Source organism: Chiloscyllium punctatum, chromosome 1 (genome assembly GCF_047496795.1).
Source record: "Chiloscyllium punctatum isolate Juve2018m chromosome 1, sChiPun1.3, whole genome shotgun sequence".
In the NCBI taxonomy this organism is placed as follows: domain Eukaryota; kingdom Metazoa; phylum Chordata; class Chondrichthyes; order Orectolobiformes; family Hemiscylliidae; genus Chiloscyllium; species Chiloscyllium punctatum.
This window is the reverse complement of record NC_092739.1, coordinates 15433823-15458244: the sequence shown is the minus strand read 5'-3', so window position 1 is coordinate 15458244 and position 24422 is coordinate 15433823. Positions and strand designations below refer to the sequence as shown.

The 24422-nt window shown below is 40.7% G+C and overlaps 1 protein-coding gene across 4 annotated transcripts in view; it reads right to left on the bottom strand.

The window, feature by feature from the left end:
* LOC140478848 (neuropeptide Y receptor type 1-like) overlaps window positions 1-24422 on the bottom strand; it is a 45843-nt gene that overhangs the window by 8275 nt on the left and 13146 nt on the right. For 3 of the 4 annotated variants that reach the window (XM_072572388.1, XM_072572563.1, XM_072572478.1), the window contains 3 exons: window positions 20341-20408; window positions 13031-13207; window positions 5009-5893 (listed from right to left, as the gene is read on the bottom strand). In XM_072572388.1, coding sequence (XP_072428489.1) covers window positions 5009-5707 — 699 coding nt within the window. In that variant the 5' untranslated portion in view covers window positions 5708-5893; window positions 13031-13207; window positions 20341-20408. The remainder of the gene's footprint in view (window positions 1-5008; window positions 5894-13030; window positions 13208-20340; window positions 20409-24422) is intronic. The other variant, XM_072572654.1, reaches the window with a different exon arrangement.

Here is a 24422-nt window from a genome sequence, read left to right as displayed (position 1 = left end):
AACAGTAGACTGACTGTAAGATTAAATTATGTGTCAGATCACAGAAAATTAAAGAAAAATGAGGAGTAGATAAGAAAACTGATTAATGTAGATGCTTCTCAAAAGGAATTAACGCTTGTGTAGGCACAACACTCTTCATGCCGTAATTTCAGGATTTTGTAATTAAAACAAATTTAAATGTATAAAGGTGGCTTTCACTTCTAAAGTATGTTATCAATTGAATGATTAGCTAAATCAATAGTACAGCTATTTATAATAAATGGTTTATTCTTTTAACTGGAGATCTTTAATAAACTGAAAATTTCCTACAGGGGTGGGAAATGAAGGGTAAAATTCACATGATTTCATGCTCCTGATTCAGCAGCCCACATGCTGTGTGACAGAGAGACCAGTAAATTAGGTAACATCTGATTTATTCCCTGACTCGAAAGTCCCAGTGTGTGGAGATCCATGTTTGGAGTACAAATAAGAAAGGGATATATTTACAGAGTGCAATGCGCTATGGAAAAAGCCTGGAATAACTGTGAAGAGTTACTTTTCATTATAGACACTTGATATGTCTGATATTTGGTCTCAGCATTTTTCACAAGAAATACTAACTTGTTTATTTTAAATAAATTAACAGATCTGTCAAAAGAATAGAGAAATAAATTAGATGATAACATATTAAGCATATATATGAAACACATTATTCAGCAATTTCCAGGCTGGTATAATTTCCAATAGATGAAAATTGGGAAGTGGGTGGACATGGTAGCAGTAATGCTGCTTTAGTTGTAATCTTCCACAATGCAAAATGCAAATTCAATACAGTAGGGAGACAGAAAGCAAGAAAGTTTAAGCTAGTCTCACGTATCACTGGGAAAATGCCGGGATCTGTTATTATCGGTGAAAAGCAATCCACTTTGTCAAGCCTTTCATCTTGCATTCATTTGGAAAATTTGCAAGAATATCAATTCAAGGGCAAAACCAACATTTTATTGCATTAGAGGAGAAAGCTCATTGGTTCGCAAGTGGAGTTTGATACGTAGAGGTACTATCATGAAGTATGCACCCACAAATATTGATTAATAGTTAACAGTAAGGCTTTGATTAACTTTTAAACTGGTCAAGTTGATTGGGTAGGACATTGCCCAGAGAGATCAACCAGTGGATGGCTGTAACCCTACTTTGCACAATGTGCATATGTTCGGTCTGTCTATAAAGAACAGAGCCAAGTATATTAATATATGTAGCTTCCATTACACACAAGCGCACCACACTGTGAGTCAAACTGATAATTGTTCGATTGGTTGTCAGCGTAATTGCTTGCACCTTAAGATTTATCCAGCAAATGTCCAATTGCAGATTTACATTTGAAGCTAGACATTGTGTTACGCATTTTGCAAGGGCATGATGGTTGAGTATGGTCAGTACGTTGCTTGTGTGGACAGCTGAAAGATGTGCTGCTTGAAATAATTCAGCAATCTTTGGGATGTATGGCTTACATAACTGGCATCACACCAGCACTGTTTTTAAGAAAGCAACAGCAAGTCATTTAGAAATTCAGAATACCGTCAGCCAAAATCATTATGGCTTTGAGAATGGAAAATTCTGTTGGATAATTGTATTAATATTGTGTTGGAGATAGCCTATGCAAGTGAATGAAGCGGAACCATTAGATGTAGTCTATTGGACCTCCAAAAGACATTCAAGATTTCAAATCAAAGCTTGCTGATAAGCTTGGATAGAAATAAGAGCTCATGGTGTTGGAACTCATATATTAGAATGAAAAGACGATTGACTGAAACTAAAAGTCAGGGTAAATGGATCATTTTCAGGTTGACAAACTGGCAAATTTGTTAAATGAGTTGACACCATTTTAGCAGATGGATTGGAATGTGGGAAATGTGAACTTGTCCATTTTTACAGGAAAATTAGAAATGGAGCTTTTTATTTGAATGAAGAGAGTCTGGAGAATGTGACTGTACAGAAGAAGCTGGGTGTTGTATATGAATCACAAAAGGTTAACAAGCGATATAGCATAAAAGTAGGCATGTCATAGAATCATAGAGATGTACAGCATGGAAACAGACCCTTCGGTCCATCACGTCCATGCCAACCAGATATCCCAACCCAACCTAATCCCACCTGCCAGCACCCAGCCCATATCCCTCCAAACCCTTCCGATTCATATACCCATCCAAATACCTTTTAAATGTTGCAATTGTACCAGCCTCCACCACTTCCTCTGGCAGCTCTTCCATACACATACCACCCTCTGCATGAAAAAGTTGCCCCTTAGGTCTCTTTTATATCTTTTCCCTCTCACCCTAAACCTATACCCTCTAGTTTTGGACCCCCCGACCTCAGGGAAAAGACTATGTCTATTTACCCTATCCATGCCCCTCATAATTTTGTAAACCTCTATAAGGTCACCCCTCAGCCTCTGATGTCCCAGGGAAAACAGCCCCAGCCTGTTCAGCCTCTCCCCATAGCTCAAATCTTCCAACCTTGGCAACTTCATTGTAATCTTTTCTGAACCCTTTCAAGTTTCATAACATCTTTCCGATAGGAAGGAGACCAGAATTGCACGCAATATTCCAACAATGGCTTAACCCATGTCTTGTACAGCCACAACATGATCTCCCAACTCCTGTACTCAGTACTTTGACTAATTAAGGAAAGCATACCAAACACCTTCTTCACTATCCTATCTATAATTGTTCTATAATTGTACAGGATATTAAAGACGTTTTTTTCCAGAGTAATGTATACTGGTCCCCTTACTTCAGGAAGAGTAAACTTGCATTAGAAGCAGTTCAAAGAAAATTCACTAAGTTGAATCTTGGGATGAATGGGTTTTCTTATGGGGAAACATTAAGCATTTTCATTTTGTAGAAGTTTAGAAGAATGAAAGGTGATCTTATTGATGCATGTTAAATTTCTAGGAGTCTGGACAGGTTTGAAGCTGAGAGGATGTTTCCTCTTATTGGAGAATCTAGGACTAGGAGACACAGTTGAACTTCAGTAGTCTTGCACTTAGGTCAGCAATGAGCAAGAAATTTGCCTCTTCATATCTCTGGGATTCTTGTTCATATGAGGTGTGGAGGATGGCTCATTGAACATATTGATAAGGATGTCAAGGATAATGGAGGCAAGCAGAAAAGTAGAGTTAGGACCATTTGCTGATCAGCCATGATCTTAGTGAATGGCAGAACAAGCTTTCCAAGCAGCTTATTTTTACTTCTCACAATCTTATGAAAGTCACAATTCCTTCTCTAAATTTTTCTGTGGAAGCTGTATATTTGGTGTTATATTAGAGAGATTGATTGCAAATGTGGCAGAAATTTCTGGAATTTGCATATGTTCAGGACTGCTTAGCAGCATGATAATTCTGGTCAGCTTCTGAAATGTTTTCCAAGTTCTATGCTATTCTAGTGGTGATGGCATATCGGAAAATCTTATAATACCGGACACGTGTATTTGAATTGCTTCTGAATAAGTTACCGAATGGCTATTTTGCACTTGAATAGCTAACTTAGCCTTTTATCTATGTGGGAAAAGGTCTGCATTACACAGAATTTAAAGCAGTTTCATTGAAAAAAATTGAAGCTACAATTATGAATTTTATTTTCTTATTTTGTTCTACCCCTTCCATTATCCACATCGTAACTGTCTGCAATCAATTTACATGGTGCTCAGATGAGAAGGTGAGATGATCAATGAATAGCTTACTCTTAGAACTTGGAATCTGTACAGGATGGAAGCAGGCTATTCAGCCCATCAGGTCCACACCAGCCCTATGAAGAGCGTCCAACCCCACTACCCAATCCCTGTAACCCCGCGTTTCCCATTGCTAGTCTGCTTAGCCTGCATATCTCTGGACATTATAGCATGGCCAACCCACCTAACCTGCACATCTTCACACCAGGAGGAAACCAGAGCACCCAGAGGAAACCTACACAACACAGGGAGAATGTGCAAACTCCACACTGACAATGCCTGAGAGTGGAATTGAGCCTGAATCCTGGCATTGTGAGGCAGCAGTGCCAACCACTGAGCTACCTTGCCAGCCCTTCTTCCTCAGTCAATCAAGAGCTTTATGGAAAGTATAAAACATAGAGTGTTGAAAATGTTTAAACAAGAACATAAAAGTTGTAAATACTGAGCAAATATAGTAGTAGCTGTTGGATCAAAATATATTCACCATTTCTAAGAAAGAGTACGTTAATTTATCTGTTCTGTCCCCTGATGCTGATTGATTTGTTGAATCAAAGAACACAGAAATAGGCCTTTCAGTCCATCAGGCAAACCTGGTATGTTCCTTCAAGCAAAAAAACATCCCAAGCATGTAACTTCTGGCATATTCAGTAAGAGAATTAGAGGCATAATTGAAGGAAGAAATCTTTTTGGCCGTACTCTTGCACTTTTACAAATAACTCAAACCCTCAAAAAGCTCATAAAAGGACACTCAAGTATTAGCCAGAATTGAGATTCAAACTCAGATTAGGAATTAAGTGTGACAAGATTGTCATTATCTACGTGTTCCTAAGATAAAAATTTTACTTTCACTATGATGATGGTGTTTGAAAATCACCAGAAGTGAATGACAGGAAATTAGCATGAAATTGTGACATGTATGCAAACAGTGCAATTATTAGACACAAAAGTGTCAAGTTTGCATGTCCACTATAATTACTTTAATAATGGTTAAACAATGTATTCTTCCATTAAAGCAATCTGTCACATTCAGCCTACTTAGAATTCTTGATGAGCATTGCCAACTCTTCATGACTGCTTACTGTTTTTCGACAGAACTCATAATAACTACCTGCTGCTGTCTTCAAAAATTGAAGCTGCTCTTTTAAAATTAAATCATTATTTTAAAACAGCATCAGGTTGCATTCTGTCAACATATATCAACTGAGCCAAGAAGTACAACTATCCAGGCTTAAAAACCTACCTGGCTTCGATCTCATGCAAGCGAACTAGACCATTATAAAATCTAAATGCTTCTTCCACTTACTTTAAAGTAGCAGATGAATATAAAACAGAGAGGGGCAAAGTACTGCATTATGACGAGGCTCGTAGTATAAACCAGCCTTTGATTTTCTGATGGCCACTGGTCAATGCACAAGTACTTTCCAGCAAATTCCTTTGAGTACTTAAGGTCATAATGGAACTGCTCATCAGTCAGAATGTGGAAAAGCGGGAAGGGCAGAGATGTGAGCAGGGCCAGTGTCCACATGATGGCAATGCTTAGGTAGGCATGCTTGTTATTGGGTCTCCAGCCTCGGGGATTAATAATCAATTGGTGGCGCTCAACTGCAATCAGCACCAAGGAGAAGATAGAAACTGTGATCGAGATGCATTGGATCATGGAATTTAGCTTGCACATGGCCTCACCGAATATCCAATGGTCCATAAAAGTGTAGACAAATGTGAAGGGCAGACACATGACACTGATGAGTAGATCGGAGAATGATAGGTTGACAATCAGGATGTTTGTAACATTGTGCATTTCTTTTTGCTTCATCACGATGGTGATTAGGAGCAGATTGCCTGAAACTCCGAGGATGATGATGGCACTGTAAACCAGTGCGAGCACAAATATCATGGCAGTTGGAGAGTAACACTGGTCATAATGGCCAAAGGTAAAATTTTTCTCTGACGAGTTCAAGGAATTGGAAAAATTTCCAGAATTTATGAAAGCTATCCCATCCATTCTGTCCCCAGTCAGTTTTCTCTCAGAGAAGGTCCCTGCAACACTAGTTAACTTTCTCTCCTCTGCAGGATAAATTGCTTTGAACAAATAGATTTCTTGAACAGGCTGCCTTCATATTTCATCAAATAGCTGATCAGCGGATCCAGAATTAATCACTGCTCCATGTTTCTCTTTGTATGAAGATTCCTGTAATTGAAAACAAAGGTTACAACAATGACCAAAAATAAAAAGCAAATATTCAACACTACTGCAACAAAAAAACTGCAAGCTAACCACCCGTGAGCACGCTGACAAAAATCAAGTCACTCCGTCATTTAATTTCTTTATGAAATGTAAGGCAATCAAATAGCCTGAGCGAATATCTACACAGCACACTTTTTGTTTCTGATCAATTGGTTTGTGATTCCAATCTTTCAGACACCTCGAACCAGGAGTTAGATATTTATGGGCAGTGAAAGGTTGATAAGTTGGGATTCTGAGAAAATGTGCAAAGAAAATATTCCTTGTGAATATGTGGACTGAAGGATGAGCATTTAACTAATGTTTGCTTCTGAGAGCTTGATTTATACAGAGGATATATGAATGATATTGTTCTACTGACTTTGCTCCAGTCAATCACATCATCCTATTTCAGGCAGTCTCCTGTATCTGTCATTTTTGCTTTCTTACCTACTTTATCGTAACAAAGAGTACATCTAGCGACAATTCCTCTGCCTGCTCCTGCATGCTCAAGCTCCTGAATTTCTACAACAATCAGTCCTTGGACCCTTCTGCTTCACCTACACTTTGGTGACATAATTCAATGGTAAAGGATTAGCTTCTGAATGTACACTGGTGACATGCAAATCTGGCTCAGCACTATTGTATCAGGTAATTGCTATGAAGGAGTTCATGTCGAAGTTGTTGAAGATCCACACAATTTGATGATGTAACACAGGAAATGAAAGGAAGAGAGGAACTCAAAAAAAAATTACAATACCGTAGAAACGGTACTGAGTAAATTGTTAATTGTGGACTGGCAAGTGCTTTGGTCCTAATGGACATCATCGTAGGATCTTAAAAGAAGTCACTCATGAGATGGTTGATGCATTCATTAGTTTTAATTTTCCAAGCCTCTCTTGAGTTGCCGATTGCCTCATTAGATTTGAAGAGAGCAACTGTAACTGTTTTATTCAAAAAGGGGAGGGTCAGAAAATGGGAAACTGCAGGCTTATCATATGTTATAGAGGCAGAGAGCTGTACTGCGTGAAAACTGCTTTGGTCCAATTCAGTCATCCTGACTAGATATCCTAAATAAATCTAGTCCCATTTTGCCAGCATTTGGCCCATATCCCTCTAACTCCTTCCTGTTCATATACTTAACCTGATGCCTTTTAAATGTGGCAATTATACCAGCCTTTCCATACATTCATCACCCTCTGGGTGAAAAGGTTGTCCCTTAGGTCTCTTCTAAATCTTTCCCCTCTCACCTTAAACCTGTGCCGTTTAGCTTTAGACTCTGCTGCCCTGAGGAAAAGACCTTGACTACTCACCCTATCAATGCCCCTGATGATTTTACAAACTATTATAAGGTCACCCCTCAGCGTCCAACACTCTAGAGAAAACAGCCCCTGTCTATTTTGCCAATGATACAAAGGAAAATCTAAAAGCTGTGAAGGAACATAAGAAGGCTACAAAAAATGTATTGATAGGTTAAATGTAAACATAGTCTTATTATTTTTCTTTGATTTTGATTGTGGACTGATTTGGGAGAATGACTATTTGATAGCAAAGGAATGAGGAAGAAATGGCAGCACTTTTAAAATCAAGTTACTGAAAATCATTATGTGTGGTGTTAACACTGCTTCTTTGTTAAGCAGCAAGGGATGATATCTGTCATTGGGCCAGATCTAAAATTTGTTTATAAAGTGAGTTGCAGCTGGCAACAGGTTGCTGATTTGATTAGATTAGATTCCCTACAGTGTGGAAACAGGCCCTTCGGCCCAACCAGTCCACACCGACCCTCTGAAGAGTAATCCACCCAGGCCCATTTCCCTCTGACAAATGCACCTAACACTGTGGGCAATTTAGCATGGCCAATTCACCTGACCTGCACATCTTTGGACTGTGGGAAAAAACTGGACCACCCGGCGGAAACCCACACAGACACAGGGAGAATGTGCAAATTCCAGACAGTCACCGGAGGCTGGAATTGAACCTGGGAACTGAGTGCTGTGAGGCAGCAGTGCTTCTGACCAGTTGTGGATGCCAAACATCATCAGTATGACAACAACTATATAATTGGTTCCTGGGTAGCTGAACAGCTTGTTGGTGTGAACAATACTGGCAGAAGCTTTTGGGCTGCCCAACAGGCAGTTTTGGGGAAAATTATACATGAAACACAGGTGCAGTTGGTAATCAGGAAGACTCATGGGACGTATATAAGTTAGCTCGCTGAGCTGGAAGATTTGTTTTCAGATGTTTCATCACCATACTAGGTAACATCATCAGTGAGAAGAATCTCCAGTGAAGCGCTGGTGGTATGCCCACCTCTCTATTGATAGGTCTTGGTTTCTTAAGGTGGGTGATGTCATTTCCAGGTATTTTGTCAAGGGAAGGTAGATAGGATCTAAATCAATGTGTTTATTGATGGAGTTCTGGTTAGAATGCCGTGCCTCTAAGAATTCTCGTGCATGTCTTTGTTTCACCTCTCCTAGGGTGTGTGTGTTGTCCCAGTCAAAGTGATATCCTTCTTTGTCTGTATGTATAGAAACTAGTGATAGAAGGTCATGTCTTTTGGTGACAACACACACACCCTAGGAGAGGAGAAACAAAGACATGCACGAGAATTCTTAGAAGCATGGCATTCTAACCAGCACTCCATCAATAAACACATCGATTTAGTCCCTATCTACCTTCCCTTGAAAAAAAAGAACCGGAAGTAACATCACCCACTTTAAGAAACCAAGATCTATAAATAGAGATTGCTTCACCTGGGACTCCCATTGCTGATGTTATCTAATATGGTGATGAAACATCTGAAAACAAATCTTCCAGCTCAGTGAGCTAACTTACATACTTATCATCAACCTGAGCTACAAATCTTCTCAAAAATTCCAGACTAATGGGTGTTCGCCCTTATTTCAAGGGATTTGGTGCATAAGACTTAGAGGGGTCCCGTTGCAATTTTACGAGGTGCTGGTGAGACTACATCTGAAGTTCTGTGAGCAGTTTTGGTCCCCTCATTTAAGAAATGTATCATTTCATCGGAGGTAGTTCAGAAAAGGTTCACTAAGTTGATTCCTGGTGTGGAGGATTCATCTTATGAGCAAAGGCTAAACAGGTTGGGACTCTGCTCAGTGGAGTTTAGAAGGATAAGAGATCCCATTGAAATATATAGGATAATCAAGTGGATTGGTAGGGTAAATGGTGAGAGGTTGTTTCCCTCATGGGCGAGTCTAGGATCAGAGGGTAAAGTCACAGAGTAAAGGGGTGCCAATTTAAGACTGTGATCAGGACTCCTTGATTGAAACTCCTTGCCTCAAGGACTTGTGGGGGCAAAGTCCATGTCTATGTTTAAGGTTGAAAGAGATGGATTCTTAATCAGTCGGGGAATTAGGGATTACGGAGAAACACAGGAAAGTGAATATGAGGAATGTCGGATCAGCCATGATCCTATTGAATGGTGGAGCAGGTTCAAGAGGGGCAAAGAGCCTCCTCCTGTTCCTATTGCTTATAGTCCTTATGGTCTCTCTCTCTTTCGAGTAAAATAGGTAAGGCACAAAAAAACCCAGTTTATTTTCTCCTGTCAATTGTTGTTGGTTGTTGTTTTTAACCAAAGAATCAGAGGGCTTATAATTCGTGAAATAGTCACTCTATGCTTCCTGTGAAGATGAGAGAGAGCCTGAAGGACAACTGATAACTTTGGAGTAAAAGATGCATACCATTAACCCCTGAGGACTGGTGCTATTTATAAATGTAAAGTACAGAAACCTGGCCTGTGTTTTTTGATAACTGGATCTTTCTGGCAGGTACACTGAAGACTTTGTACACATTGACAAAACTTTGCAAAAACTTCACGAATAGCAGGACTTGATGCTTGATTTCCAGTGCTGTGATAGTGTAAACATTAAAGCTTTAATTGTTGCTATGGAAAGAATCAGCAATAACTACGTCTGGAATAAATTATTGAAGGACAAGTATGAACCTTTATACAGGAAATGAAAGCAATTAGCCATGCCTGGGATGAGGAAGGAACCAAAGCTACATAAACAAAACTGTTTTAATAGCTGCTTGATAAATGGCTGCCTAATGCCACCAGGGCCCTGAAGAAGAATTTAAGGAGTTAACTGTGAGAAAGGTATGCCTTGAAACAGACAATCAATGTCAAATGTAACATGGAACAAGGAAGCTACTTCTGATAAGAAGGCAAACTGCAGACTTGATTTTTCCAGAAGAGTATTCAATAATGTGGATGAAAGAGTGTAAAAGGATCACCAATAATGTTACACTTCAAATTTGAAAAAAAGAATATTGTATAAGAATTCAACTCCAGAATTCTATAGCAGCGAACATTGGAAAACAGCACTGCAACAAGGATAGAAATCTGCAGACATTCAGAGATAGATACAGTTGTTTGAATTGCAGCTAAATTCTACCATTAATCAGGTTATAGCAAAGCTGGGTTATGAGGCTTAACTTGCTTACTTGATGGGGTCTTATCTTGGTTGCTACTTACAAGAAAGTTTACATAATTGTTTCAGAATTTGTTTGCCTTAATAAGGAGCTGGATTAAAGGCAGCTTGTGATAACTTACACACAACAGTGAAGCATAAGTAAATGGGCACAGGTTTGGTAAACAACAAATAATATGGAAAAATATGAAATTGTCCATTTTAGCTGGAAAAAAAAAGGAACCATATTATTTGACAGGTGTGAAATTACAGAGCTCTGAGATGCAGAGTAATGTTGGTGCATGATTCACAAACATGTTAATATGTTGGCACAGCAAGACATTAAAAAAGCTAATATTGGGAAAGATTGTTATCATTTATTGTGAATAGAATTTAATACACAAGTAGGGAGTTTACACATCACTTATGCAGGATACTGGTGAGACCACATCTAAGGTACAATGCACACTATTGGTCATGTTTTTTAAGGAGAAATGTTTAAGGATGCTATTGGAGGCAGTTCAGAGAAGGTTTATCAGATTAACACCAACAATGAGTGGGTTGTCCTGTGAAAAAAGTTGGAAAAATTGTATCTATTATATTTTACAGAATATGAGGTGACTCGATTGAAATGTATAAGATCCTGAGAGGTCTTGACAAGATAGATGTGAAAGGATGTTTCCTCTTATTGGAGAATTTTAATCTAGGGGTTTCTGGCGATTGTAATGAGGTCAGCCCACTGGACCTCATAGATTATGAGTTCACTGATTGGGCTTTTTAATCTGCTCCAATAAGGGAGCCCTGGCTGACATACAAAAAGGGTGGCTGTCTGAGATATTGACACTCTGATATTTGACTCTAAATGAGGCAGTACTGAAATCAAGGATTGTTAATGTGCTACTAAAAGATGCCTTGATGGGATACTGGCACCTGTGGAATTATTTCAAGATTTATTATTTCAAAGGTAAAACAGAGATACTGCAAAGTTTTCTTTCCTCATGGGGGTCAGGTATCTTTGACAGTCTTCTCTAAAAAGCTGGTGGAAACAGAGTCTTTCAATATTGTTAAGGCAGAGGTGGATGGATTCTTGATAAACAAGGGGTAAAAGGTTACCAGAGGTAGGCAGGAATGTGGATTTTTTTTGCAATCACAACTACCATTACCTTATTAAATAGTGTAGTCCTGCTTCTTCTTCGTATGTCACTTCCACACAAATCTATTCCATTCCACGACACATTCCATAAATCTCAGCACTTCCATATTTTTGATGCCTATAAAGTGTCCTACAGAAGTCCCTCCTCACCTGAAAACTTGTGAGTGTCCAGCCCCTGAGCACAAAACTTCCTCATCTTACAATTCTCCTTGGACTCTTCATTTCTCCCATCTGGCCTCCTCCATTTTCCATATTAATGACAAGGCTGGCATGACTAACTCTTACTTTGACTTGTAGATTAAGCACCTAATTCAATTAGTATTTTTGCTTCAATATCGCTTAATAAAAGGGCAACTTATAGCACTAACACTGAAAAATGTCACAAGGTGCATCATAGAGGCATAGTTATGCAATAACTATGGGCGGCACAGTGGCACAGTGGTTAGCACTGCTGCCTCACAGCGCCAGAGACCCGGGTTCAATTCCTGCCTCAGGTGACTGACTGTGTGGAGTTTGCACGTTCTCTCCGTGTCTGTGTGGGTTTCCTCCGGGTGCTCCGGTTTCTTCCCATAGTCCAAAGATGTGCAGGTGAGGTGAATTGCCATGCTAAATTGCCCGTAGTGTTAGGTAAGGGGTAAATGTAGGAGTCTGGGTGGGTTGTGCTTCGGCGGGTCGGTGTGGACTTGTTGGGCCGAAGGGCCTGTTTCCACACTGTAATGTAATGTAATCTAATCTAATGCTCAGAAAGTCGGTGAAGAAGATATTGGCTGGGGTGACAAGAAGCTTAATAAAAGAAATGGGTGTTAAGGAGTCATATTACTCTTACCTCCCCACCCAACTTGTTATGGCTTCAACTAATAAATACTACCCTCTGAAATGCCATTCCTAAATCTCACCACATCTTCCCCACCACCACCACCCCACTGACCACCTCTTTCTTCTCCTTGATGACTCCTTAAAACCCATTTCTCTTATCGAGCTTCTTGTCACCCCAGCCAATATCGTCTTCACCAACTTGCTGACCATTATTGTATAGCTATGCCTCTATGATGCATCCTGTGACATTTTTCAGTGTTAGTGCCATAAGTTGCCCTGTTATTAAGCGATATTGAAGCAAAAATACTAATTGAATTAGGTGCTTAATCTACAAGTCAAAACAAGAGTTAGTCATGCCAGCCTTGTCATTAGTGGCTGGCGTCTCTGTAACCCCATGAGTGCCATGGCTAATAATAGCAGCAGCAGGACTACACGCAGCCCCCAGATTTCAAGTGCTGGAGACCAGGACTAGATAAGTATTGGGGTTTCATGGTGGAAGGACAGGTGAGACCCACAAGAGTGGGAAGATTGTGGGGATAGGGGCTTGGGGTTAATTTGTCCATTTTGCACATTTATTGATGTCCTCTGTAATCTGATGCAGTTCTAGTCACCATTGATCAAGCCCACCACTTTCCCCTGAAACCAAGAAACTTAATCAACGTTGAATTTGTTTAGTTTGTTCGTAATTTTAAATGCACTTACCTCTCAAGATACTGCAAAGGCTGTAGGTTCAGGGAGCATCTTCAGCAATTGCCACAATCTATTACTCTCAGTCTGTTCCATTACAGCCACAACACTGGCATCTATCCGACAAGGTGGAAAGTTGCCCAACTATGCATTGTCCACAAAAGGCATAACAAATTATTACACTCTCCATCTCTGTCAACAGCAAAATAAGGGAAGTTGTTATTGACAGTGCTATCAAGTGTACTTGCACAGTGATACCTGATCACTGACATTCAGTTTGAATTCTGGACAAGGCCAGTTAGGTCCTGAGACCATCCTTGCCTTTGTCCAAATATTGACAAAAGGACAAAACTTTAAAACTGGGAGGAAACTGATTGATCTTGACATCAAGGCAGTATATAACCTAGTGTTGATGTGGAGATACCGGTATTGAACTGTGGTGGACAAAGTCATAAGTCACCAGGTTATAGTCCAACAAGTTTATTTGAAATCATAAACTTTTGAAGCACCGTCCCTTTATCACCTGACTTCTGACTATAACCTATGTGGCATCACAAACCCTGGCAAAACTGGAATTAACAGGTGGCTCCCCATTGATTGGAGTCATAACCAACACAAAGGAAGATGACTGGTTGTTTGATATCGATCATCTCATGTTCCAGGATATAGCTGCTATAAGTTCCTCAAGCCATTGGCTCAATCATCTTCATCTACTTTAACAATGACCTGCTGCCCAATGTAAGGTTAGAAATTGAGATGTTTATTGATGATTGCAGAACCGCTTGTAGCTTCTCATTCATGTCACCGCATTATAGGAAGGATGTGGAAGCTTTGAAAAGGGTTCAGAGGATGTTGCCTGGTATGGAGGGAAGATCTTATGAGGAAAGGCTGAGGGACTTGAGGCTGATTTCATTAGAGGGAAGAAGGTTGAGAGGTGACTTAATTGAGACATACAAGATAATCAGGGGTTTAGATCGGGTGGACAGTGAGAGCCTTTTTCCTCGGATGGTGGCACAAGGGGACATAGTTTTTAATTGAGGGGTGATAGATATATGACAGATGTCAGGGATAGTTTCTTTACTCAGACAGTAGTAATGGCATATGGAATGTCCTGCCTGCAACAGTAGTACTCCCCAATTTTAAGGGCACTTAACTGGTCATTGGATAGACATATGGATGAAAATGGAATACTGTAGGATAAATGGGCTTCAGATTGGTTCCCCAGGTCAGCGCAACATCAAGGGCCGAGGGGTCTGTACTGCGCTGCAATGTTCCATGTTCTACTTAAATGGATCATGTCTATTTGCAGCAAGACCTGTCTGGACAACATTTATGCTTTGACTAATAAATGGCAAGTAATACTTGCATCACACAATTGTCAGTAGTGTCCATCTCCAAAAAGTGCAATCTAACCATCTCACTTTGACAATAAATTGAATTACTATCAATTAATCCCCCTCTGTTAATATCTTGGCTTTTGATACTGACAAGAAACCTAAATGGAACAGCTATAGTTGTACAGTGATGACAAAAGTAGTGACTAACTTGAGCCCCCAAAGTGCATCGACAATACAGAAGTCAGGATTGTGATGGAATACTCTCTATCGCTTTGGCAAGTGTGACCACCCAACAACAGCCAAGAGTCTGATGTCATCAAGCTAACCCTATTGGCACCATCTTAAACAGTCTCTGTTTCTACCTCATTGCAGTGTCTTGTTCTGCAAGTCCAAGTTATCAGTTTGCCTGTTAAGTAAACCTATTTGGGATTTTCAAGTAAATTGAATCTAAGCTCATTACCAATCCAGCATAAGAGTGGAAATTCCATGTGAGAAAACTCAACACAAAAATATGACACATGGTCAACAATGATTATTTTCCTTGGAAACATCGAAGGTCACAAAGGTGAAGACGACAGGAAAAAAATATCTCAAACCAGAAATAAATTTACTTTTATATCAGAAATTATGGAGAAAAAGAAAATCACTGCACATCCAAGATGAAGGACAAGAAAAGTTTCTGGCTGGAACAGCTGCTCCTTTTTTGAGGTGTTTTAGGTGCTGGAGGTGATTTCCTCGAATTCCAGGAGCAGCAATTACTGGCTTATATACTGTTGCATTGTTTTAGAACATTGGACCAAAAAAAAGTCAAAACAACAGCACTTTTGAAAGGGAGAGGAACAGACAAAGGAAGCACTTGGTCAGTCAGTGCAGGAGAGAGAGAGAAACCGAAACTGCTCGCTGACAGAGCAGTGAACTTGCGCAGTTACTGCCTTTGCTGTTTGAATTCATGTATCGCTGGACATCGGAGTGCGTCTGGGAAAATTAGCAAACAATGAAACTCACAACAGATCTTGGAGGAACCTATTTGGGAGAGGTCACAGCACAGAAACAGATAAGTGAATATTTTAAGTGTGGCCATACAGTAAGTCTGCAGTAGTGAGTAGAGTGGGTTCTTTCTTGATTATATGTTTTATTGAACTATGTTCCTTGATTAAACATAAAATATAAGCCATAAGTATTAACTTAATCTCCAGTAGTGTTTTGTAGAGTAATAAGACAGTGCTATTTTCTGGGTCTGTAGATTGAAAGAAGAAAAAATGGGCTTTAGTAGAGTGATATGCTCTCCTTGTCAGATGTGGGAGTTGAGGGAGAGTTTACAGATTACTGAGGATTATATCTGCAATAAATGTCATTGGTTGCAAATCCTATCAGATCGAATAGATCGGTTGGAGAGACAGAGGCAATGGGGAATTTACAAGAGCATGGGGATGTGATGGATGGCAATTCTCGGAAAGGGGAAAAGTCACAGATTCAGTCACATAGATTGTTTAACTCCAGGAAAGGTAAGAGAGATAGACATTTAGTGCAGGAGTCTTCTGCGGCTATCCTCATTTCAAACAAATATGCTGTTTTGGAAAATGTAAGGGGTGATCGATTCTCAGGGGAATGTAGCACAAACAGCCAAGTTTCTGATATTGAGGCTGGCTCTAATGCAATGAGGGGTATGTCGGGTTCTAAGAGATCAATTGTGTTAGGGGACTCTCTAGTCCGAGGTACAGACAGGTATTTCTGTGGCCAGCAGTGAGAAATCAGAATAGTGGGTTGTTCCCTGGTGCTCGGATCAAGGATGTCTCAGAGAGGGTGCAGAATGTTCTCAAAAGGGAGAGGGCCCAGCAGGAGGTTATCGTACACATTGGAACCAAGGTTGAGATTCTGAAGGGAGATTGCAGAGAGTTAGGCAGGAATTTTAAAAGGAGGTCCTCGAGAGTAGTAATATCTGGATTACTCCTGCTGCTGCGAGCTAGTGAGGGCAGGAATAGGAGGAAAGAACAGATGAATGCACGGTTGAGAAGCTGGATTTTTGGATCATTGGGAGCTCTTTTGGGGTAGAAGTGACCTGTACAAGAAGGACAGATTGCACCTTAATTGGAAGGGGACTAATATACTGGCAGGGAGATTTGCTAGAGCTGCTCGGGAAGATTTCAACAAGTAAGATGGGGGGGCTAGGTCCCTGGAGATAGTGAGGCATGGGATCAATGTGAGACTGGTACAATTGAGAACAGAAGCGATGCAAACAGTCAGGGCAGGCAGGGACAAAGCACAGAACAAGGTCAGACTGATAAATTAATCTGCATTTACTTCAATGCAAGAGGCCTAACTGGGAAGGCAGATGAACTCAGGGCATGGTTAGAAACATGGGACTGGGATATCATAACAATTACAGAAACATGGCTCAGGGATGGATAGGATTGGCAGCTTAATGTTTCAGGATACAAATGCTACAGGAAGGACAGAAAGGGAGGCAAGAGAGGAGGGGGAGTGGCGTTTTTGACAAGGAATAGCGTTACAGCTGTGCTGAGGGAGGATATTCCCGGAAATACATCCAGGGAAGTTGTTTGGGTAGAACTGAGAAATAAGAAGGAGATGATCACCTTATTTGGATTGTATTATACACCCCTCCAATAGTCAGAGGGAAACTGAGAAACACATTTGGAAGGAGATCTCAGTTATCTGTATAAATAATAGGATGGATATGGTAGGGAATTTTAACTTTCCAAACATAGACTGGGATTGCCATAGTATTAAGGATTTAGATGGAGAGGAATTTGTTAAGTGTGTGCAAGAAAATTTTCTGATTTAGTATGTGGATATATCTACTAGAGAAGGTGCAAAACTTGACCTACTTTTGGGAAATAAGGCAGGGCAGGTGACTGAGGTGTCAGTGGGAGAGCATTTTGGGGCCAGCGACCATAATTCTATTCGATTTAAAATAGTGATGGAAAAGGATAGACCAGATCTAAAAGTTGAAGTTCCAAATTGGATAAAGGCCAATTTTGACGGTATCAGTCAAGAACTTTCAAAAGCTGATTGGGGACAGATGTTCGCAGGTAAAGGGACAGCTGGAAAATGGGAAGCCTTCAGAAATGAGATAATGAGAGACCAGACAAAGTATATTCCTGTCAGGGGGAAAGGAAAGGCTGGTAGGTGTAGGGAATGCTGGATGACTAAAGAAATTGAGGGTTTGGTTAATAAAAAGAAAGAAGCATATGTAAGGTATAGACAAGATAGATCGAGTGAATTCTTAGAAGAGTATAAAGGCAGGAGGAGTACACTTCAGAAGAAATCAGGAGGGCAAAAAGGGGACATGAGCTAGCTTTGGCAAATAGAGTTAAGGAGAGTACAAAGAGTTTTTACAAATACATTAAGAGCAAAATGGTAACTAGGGAGAGAATAGGGTCCTTCAAAGATCAGCAAGGTGGCCTTTGTGTGGAGCTGCAGGAGATGGGGGAGATATTAAATGAGTATTTTACATCAGTATTTGCTGTGGAAAAGGGCATGGAAGATATAGAATGTAGGGAAATAAATGGTGACATCTTGAAAAATGACCAGATTACGGAGGAGGAAGTGCTGGATGTCTTGAAATGCATAAAAGTGGATAAATCCCCAGGACCTGATCAAGTGTACCCTAGAACTCTGTGGGAAGCTAGAGAAGTGTTTGCTGGGCCTCTTGCTGAGATATTTATACCATCGATAGTCACAGGTGAGGTGCCGGAAGACTGAAGGTTGGCTGACGCTGTGCCACGGTTTAAGAAAAGTGCTAAGGACAAGCCAGGAAACTATAGACAAGTAAGCCTGACATCAATAATGGGCAAGTTGTTGGAGGGACAGGATGTACATGTATTTGAAAAGGCAAGGACTGATTAGGGATAGTCAATATGGCAATTGTGCTTGGGAAATCATGTCTCACAAACTTGATTGAGTTTTTTGAAGGAGTAACAAAGAGGACTGATGAGGCCAGAGCAGTAGATGTGATCTATATGGACTTCAGTAAGGCGTTCGACAAGGTTCCCCATGGGAGACTGATTAGAAAGGTTAGATCTCATGGAATACAGGGAGAACTAGCCATTTAGATACAGAACTGGCTCAAAGGTAGAAGACAGAGGGTGGTGGTGGAGGGTTGTTTTTCAGACAGGTGGCCGGTGACCAGTGGAGTGCCACAAGGATCGGTGCTTTTCATCATTTATATATATATGATTTGGATGTGAGCATAAGAGGTATTAGTTAGTAAGTTTGCATAGGCACCAAAATTGGAGGTATAGTGGACAGCAAAGAAGATTACCTCAGACTACAATGGGATCTTGATCAGATAGGCCAATGGGCTGAGACGTGGCAGATGGAGTTTAATTTAGATAACTGTGAGGTGCTGCATTTTGGGAAAGCAAATCTTAGCAGGACTTATACACTTAATGGTAAGATCCTAAGGTGTGTTGCTGAACAAAGAGACCTTGGAGTGCAGGTTCATAGCTCCTTGAAAGTGGAGTCACAGGTAGATAGGATAGCGAAGAAGATGTTTGGTATTCTTTCCTTTATTGGTCAGAGTATTGAGTCATGTTACGGATGTGCAGGACATTGGTTAGGCCGCTGTAGGAATATTGCGTGCAATTCTGGTCTCAATCCTAATGAAAAGATGTTGTGAAACTTGAAAGGGTTCAGAAAAGATTTACAAGGATGTTGCCAGGGTTGGAGGATTTGAGCTATAGGGAGAGGTTGAATAGACTAGGGCTGTTTTTCCTGGAGCATCGGAGGCTGAGGAGTGACCTTATAGAGGTTCATAAAATCATGAGGAGCATGGATAGGGTAAATAGACAAAGTATTTTTCCCTGGCGTGGGTGAGTCCAGAACTAGAGGGCATAGGTTTAGGGTGTGATGGGAAAGATATAAAAGAGACCTGAGGGGCAACTTTTTCACGCAGAGGGTGGTACGTGCGTGGAATGAGCTGCCAGAGGAAGTGTTGGAGGCTGGTACAGTTGCAACATTTAAAAGGCATCTGGATGGTTATATGAATAGGAAGGGTTTGGTGGAATATGGGCTAGGTGCTGGCAGGTGGGATTAGATTGGGTTGGGATATCTGGTCAGCATGGACGGGTTGGACTGAAGGGTCTGCTTCCATGCTGTACGTCTCTATAACTCTATATGTTACTGGCTAAACAGTAAGCACAGTACTTGATTTGTGAGCTGGTCAGATCAGTGAACCACTTGGGCAATAATTTGGTGCAGAATTGGATTGTCAAGACAATCTAGGCTGTCATTCCCCTGCTAAAAGATAAATTCATGCAAAACAAAAAAACTTAAACCCTGGTGAAAATAAACACAGGGAAAAATGGAATAAGGAGTGAATGGATAGCAATTGCCTGACAGCTCAATCTCTATAATGTCTTGTTTGTATAAATCCCCGATATATTAATAACATTTGCAAAAGACATGCAATCTCAAAAAGCTGACTACTGAATTCCCTGCATGAACTGAAAAATCATAGATATTCTATCTGAATTTATAATTTTCAATGGAACTAAATAATGGAACTATTTTCCTTTGAAAACGGTTGAAGAACCAATTAATCAAGTTGTGAAAATCAAATTCACCATTGGGAATGCAGGCTTGATTGAGTCAGCAAAGCCATAGGTAATGCTTCAGGCTCAGCTTCATGTAAAAGGGAATTTTAGGATTCACTGCCTAGAACTTATATCTCTCAGGCAATGACCATAAGAATCGAATAATCAGTTTATCAATAGGGACCATGATAAGATCAAGGACTGTGATTTTCAGAGGCTAAGTTGTCTGAGCACATAATGGAGCTGGTTAAAACTTCAAAATCCATCAAAACTTTTCAAGAAGATATCTGGAGTAAAGGGAAGGTGACAATATTGACACTGCTAAAGGAAAATACAATGTCATTGTGGGAATACAGTCTGTGGAAATTTTGCAAAACCCGTCTGAAGTGCAAATCTTTGCAAGTTATGCCGTGCAAAACGATGTGAGGCTCACCTATGCAGGAGCTCCTGTTCCAAATACAGAATCAGAGGTGTAGCAACAACAGGAAGTACACTGGAGACCTGCATTAATGCAAACACATGTAAGAGATTAGCAGCAAGGTGAACCAGCATGAAGGCTCAGTGTGGAAGACCTTTCAACCAGAAGGAAACATGCCTTCCACATTTTGAAAGTGACATGTTATGGGACGAAGTAAAACAGTTTGCCATTATTGACATATGATGAAAGAAAGTTGATGGACAAACATTGAGATAGAAGCTAATACAAAACCAGCCTTCCAGTCAGAATTCTGGAAGATATGCATCTGGGTCACTGGAAATCGATGAAGCAACCTCGAACATCAAAATTGACTGCATATGAGTCACTGATTATTTGCATTGGTATCTTCAGAATAGAATGCAGCAATGGCAATTCCATATGGTAATCACTTGTTTTCTACATGATGGATGTGATGGACCAGGAATAGCAAGGTAGAACTCAACATTGTGACCCATTCATAAAATCACCAAAATATTAATAGCTGCGGAAGAGATCAAGAATAATCTTGAGTAAAGCAAAATATAGTGATACTGGAAATCTGAAACATACACAGAGAATGCTGGAGAAACTCAGCAGACATGGAGAGACAAATATATTTTTAGTTCAGTATGATTCTTTTCGAACCTTGTACTCATATTGAGTTGATCAATATGTTCTATGTTCTATTCAGAGAGTAGTGGGGCGTGGAACACACTGCCTGCAACTGTAATAGTCTAGCCAATTCTAAAGGCATTTAAATGATCATTGGAAAGGCATATGGACAAGAATGGAATAGTATAATTTAGATGGGCTTCAGACTGGTTCCACAGGTCAGTGCAACATCGAGGGCCGAAGGGCCTGTACTGCGCAGTAATGTTCTATGCCCTTGATTTAGATTAGATTCCCTACAGTATGGAAACAAGCCCTTCGGCCCAACAAGTCCACACCAACCCTCTGAAGTGTAACCCACCCAGACCCTTTCCCCTACCCTACATTTACCCTGACTAACGCACCTAACACTATGGGCAATTTAGCATGGCTAATTCACATAAATTGCACATCTTTGGATCGTGGGAGGAAACTAGAGCACCTTGAGGAAATCCATGCAGACATAGGGAAAATGTGCACAGTCCACACAGACAGTCGCCCAAGGTAGGAATTGAACCCTGGTGCTGTGAGGCAGCAGTGCTAACCACTGAGCTACCATGACAGCCCCAAGTATTGGAATCAAATTATTACAATATACAGGATGAAATGTTTCCTCTGGTATTCAGTATCAAAACCAATCACAAACCATTGGAAATTATTTGGTACAAGGCATTGGTAAGTGCAACAAATAGACAACAACAATTCCTCTGAACAACTCAGGGTATAATACTGACTACAAGTCCAGTAACAAATTGGTTACCTTGAACATGGAGCAGATTGGGAGAAAGTGAGGACTGCAGATGCTGGAGATCAGAGTCAAGAGTGTGGTGCTGGAAAAGCGCAGCAGGTAAGGCAGCATCTGAGGAGCAGGAGAATTGACGTTTCGGGCATAAGCCCTTCATTAGGAATAAGCTCAATTCTCCTGTTCCTCGGATGCTACCTGACATGTGGTGATTTTTTAGCACCACATTCTCGACATGGCACAGATTACCAATTCTGAACACAAATGCAGAACCACTTGACTTGTAAGTAGGCAGGAAGGACCTCAAAGTGGAAGATGAGCTTAACGTTAATTTGAAGCAGTTTGGCCAGTTTAAATGGGAGAAATGGTTAATGACCCATGACTGAAGACACTTTGGAAGGCTATCAGAGAAGACACAATCCGTGAGATATCAGACACTCTCAGATATTTTTGGCCACACATAGATATACTCGCTTAAGAGGCATAACTGTTAAAGATAAACAAGTACTTGTATTCAATATTCTTTTGCAGAACATAAAGAACAGACATTTTTAATATTGCTGCTAAATGTTAAAATCAGAGGGTTTCATAGCGATTTTATGAGCGCTGGTAACTCTTTTCTCGTAAATCTTGATAATCATATCCATAACTATACATCTCAACACCACTCTCGCACACTCTTGTGCTTACCAAGTGCTCTTGCACATCAGAAACAAAATAAAATGCTTGTGACTGTTGGAAGCCAGTCATCTCAGCTGCCGTACATTATGTCAGTGTTCCTCAGGGTCATGTTTTTGGCCCAAACACCTTCAGCTGTTTCATCAATGTTCATGCCTCCATCATAAGGCCAGAAATGGGGATGCTCGTTGATGATTGCATAATATTTTGCACCATTTGTGACTCAGATACTGAAGCATTCCATGTTCAAATGCAGCAAGACTTGGATAATAAAACTTGGACAAGTGGCAAGTATTGCCTGTGCCATACAAGTGCCAGCAATGACAATTTCCAACAAGAAAGGATATAACAATTATCGCTTCATATTCAATGGATTTACTATCGCTGAATCCCCCACTGTCAACATCCTGGAGGTGACCATTGACCAGAAACTTAATAAATACAGTGGCTATAAGAGCAAGTCAAAGGCTAATAATCCTGCAGTGATTAACTCACCTCCTGAATCACCAAAGTCAGGAGTATGATGGAATACCCCCACTTACCTGGATAAGCGTTACTCTGACAACACTCAACAAACTTTCCACTATCCAGAACAAAGCAGTCCACTTGATTGGCAATATATCCATAAATGCTGACTCCTCCCATCAATGGTGCTTAGTAGCTGCAGCATACAAAAGATGCACTGCACAAATTCACCAAGACAACAACTTCAAAGCCCATTACCTGCTCCATTGAGAAGGACAGGGGAGTGAATACATAGGAACATGCAAGTTCCCCTCCAAGCAACTCACCATCTGGACTTGTAAATGTAATCTCAGTTCCTTCAATATTACTGTGTCAAAATCTTGGAATTCTGTGGCTACTGGTGTTCTGGTCTACCTACAGCACATGGACTGTAACAGTTCAAGAAGGCAGCTCACCAACACTATCTCAAGGACAACTATGGATGGGCAATTAATTCTGGACCAGCCAGTGACATCTATTTCCTATAAATGAATTTAAAAATGCAGAGATGGAAGCAGTCATTGCTGCCAGGACCTAGTGATGTTCATGGCATGGGTGCCATATTTAAACTCATGCAGTGCACTATTTCATATAGTGAAGAACTGTCTTCAATATGTTGGTGTCAGATAACCACCTGATGAAGGAGCAGCGGTCAGAAAGGCAGTGCTTCCAAATAAACCTGTTGGACTATAACCTGGTGTTGTGTGATTTTTAATGTTGTCCACTACCGTTCAACACTGGCACCTCCAAATCACAAGAAAGTCCATTGACTTTCCACTCCACCAGGGTACGTGCAACATTTTTCTCTCTGTAATCTTACACTCTAGCTCTGCTACTGCCCTCACCTTGCACCAAGGCTCTTATTCCCCCAATGCTGCTCATCCAGTCCACGAGAGCAGGCCATGATCAACCCTGAGGTAATGTCAAGATCTCCATATCCCATCAATCAAGTAATCTTCATTGCTTTATACTGTGCTGCTCTCTCACCATCACTGTGAATGTATTCTTGAAATGATTAAGCTCCCACTCTGATTCTGTGACTCACACTTTCTCATCTTCAGCAGCAAAAGCATTCAGTTGCACAGCCTCCACCCATGAAAAATGATCCTCCAGACACCAGGTGCTCCTCTATCTCTGAGGAACAAGACACAGATCCCTCAGAGGATGTACCTGCAAGGGTGCCTCCCGCACTCTCCACCAGCTGAATTGGAGGGTTCAATAGATTTGACTTGAGACTGCTATCTGCTGAACACATCACTGCCACATGTCTGCAGCTGGCTCAGGAAGATGTACCTGCCTTCAGAGAACTATTGCAGTGAAGGTATCTGCTCAGTCCCAGCTAGGAGAGAGCCCATTGTGTTGGCCATTAATAACTTCATGAATGCTCAGCTTCAATGGGATGGGGGACTTTGACTTCACTCCAATGCCCCTAATTCTCAAGGAGACAGGGTACTGCCTATAGGTGCCCACATACTGAAGGAACCAT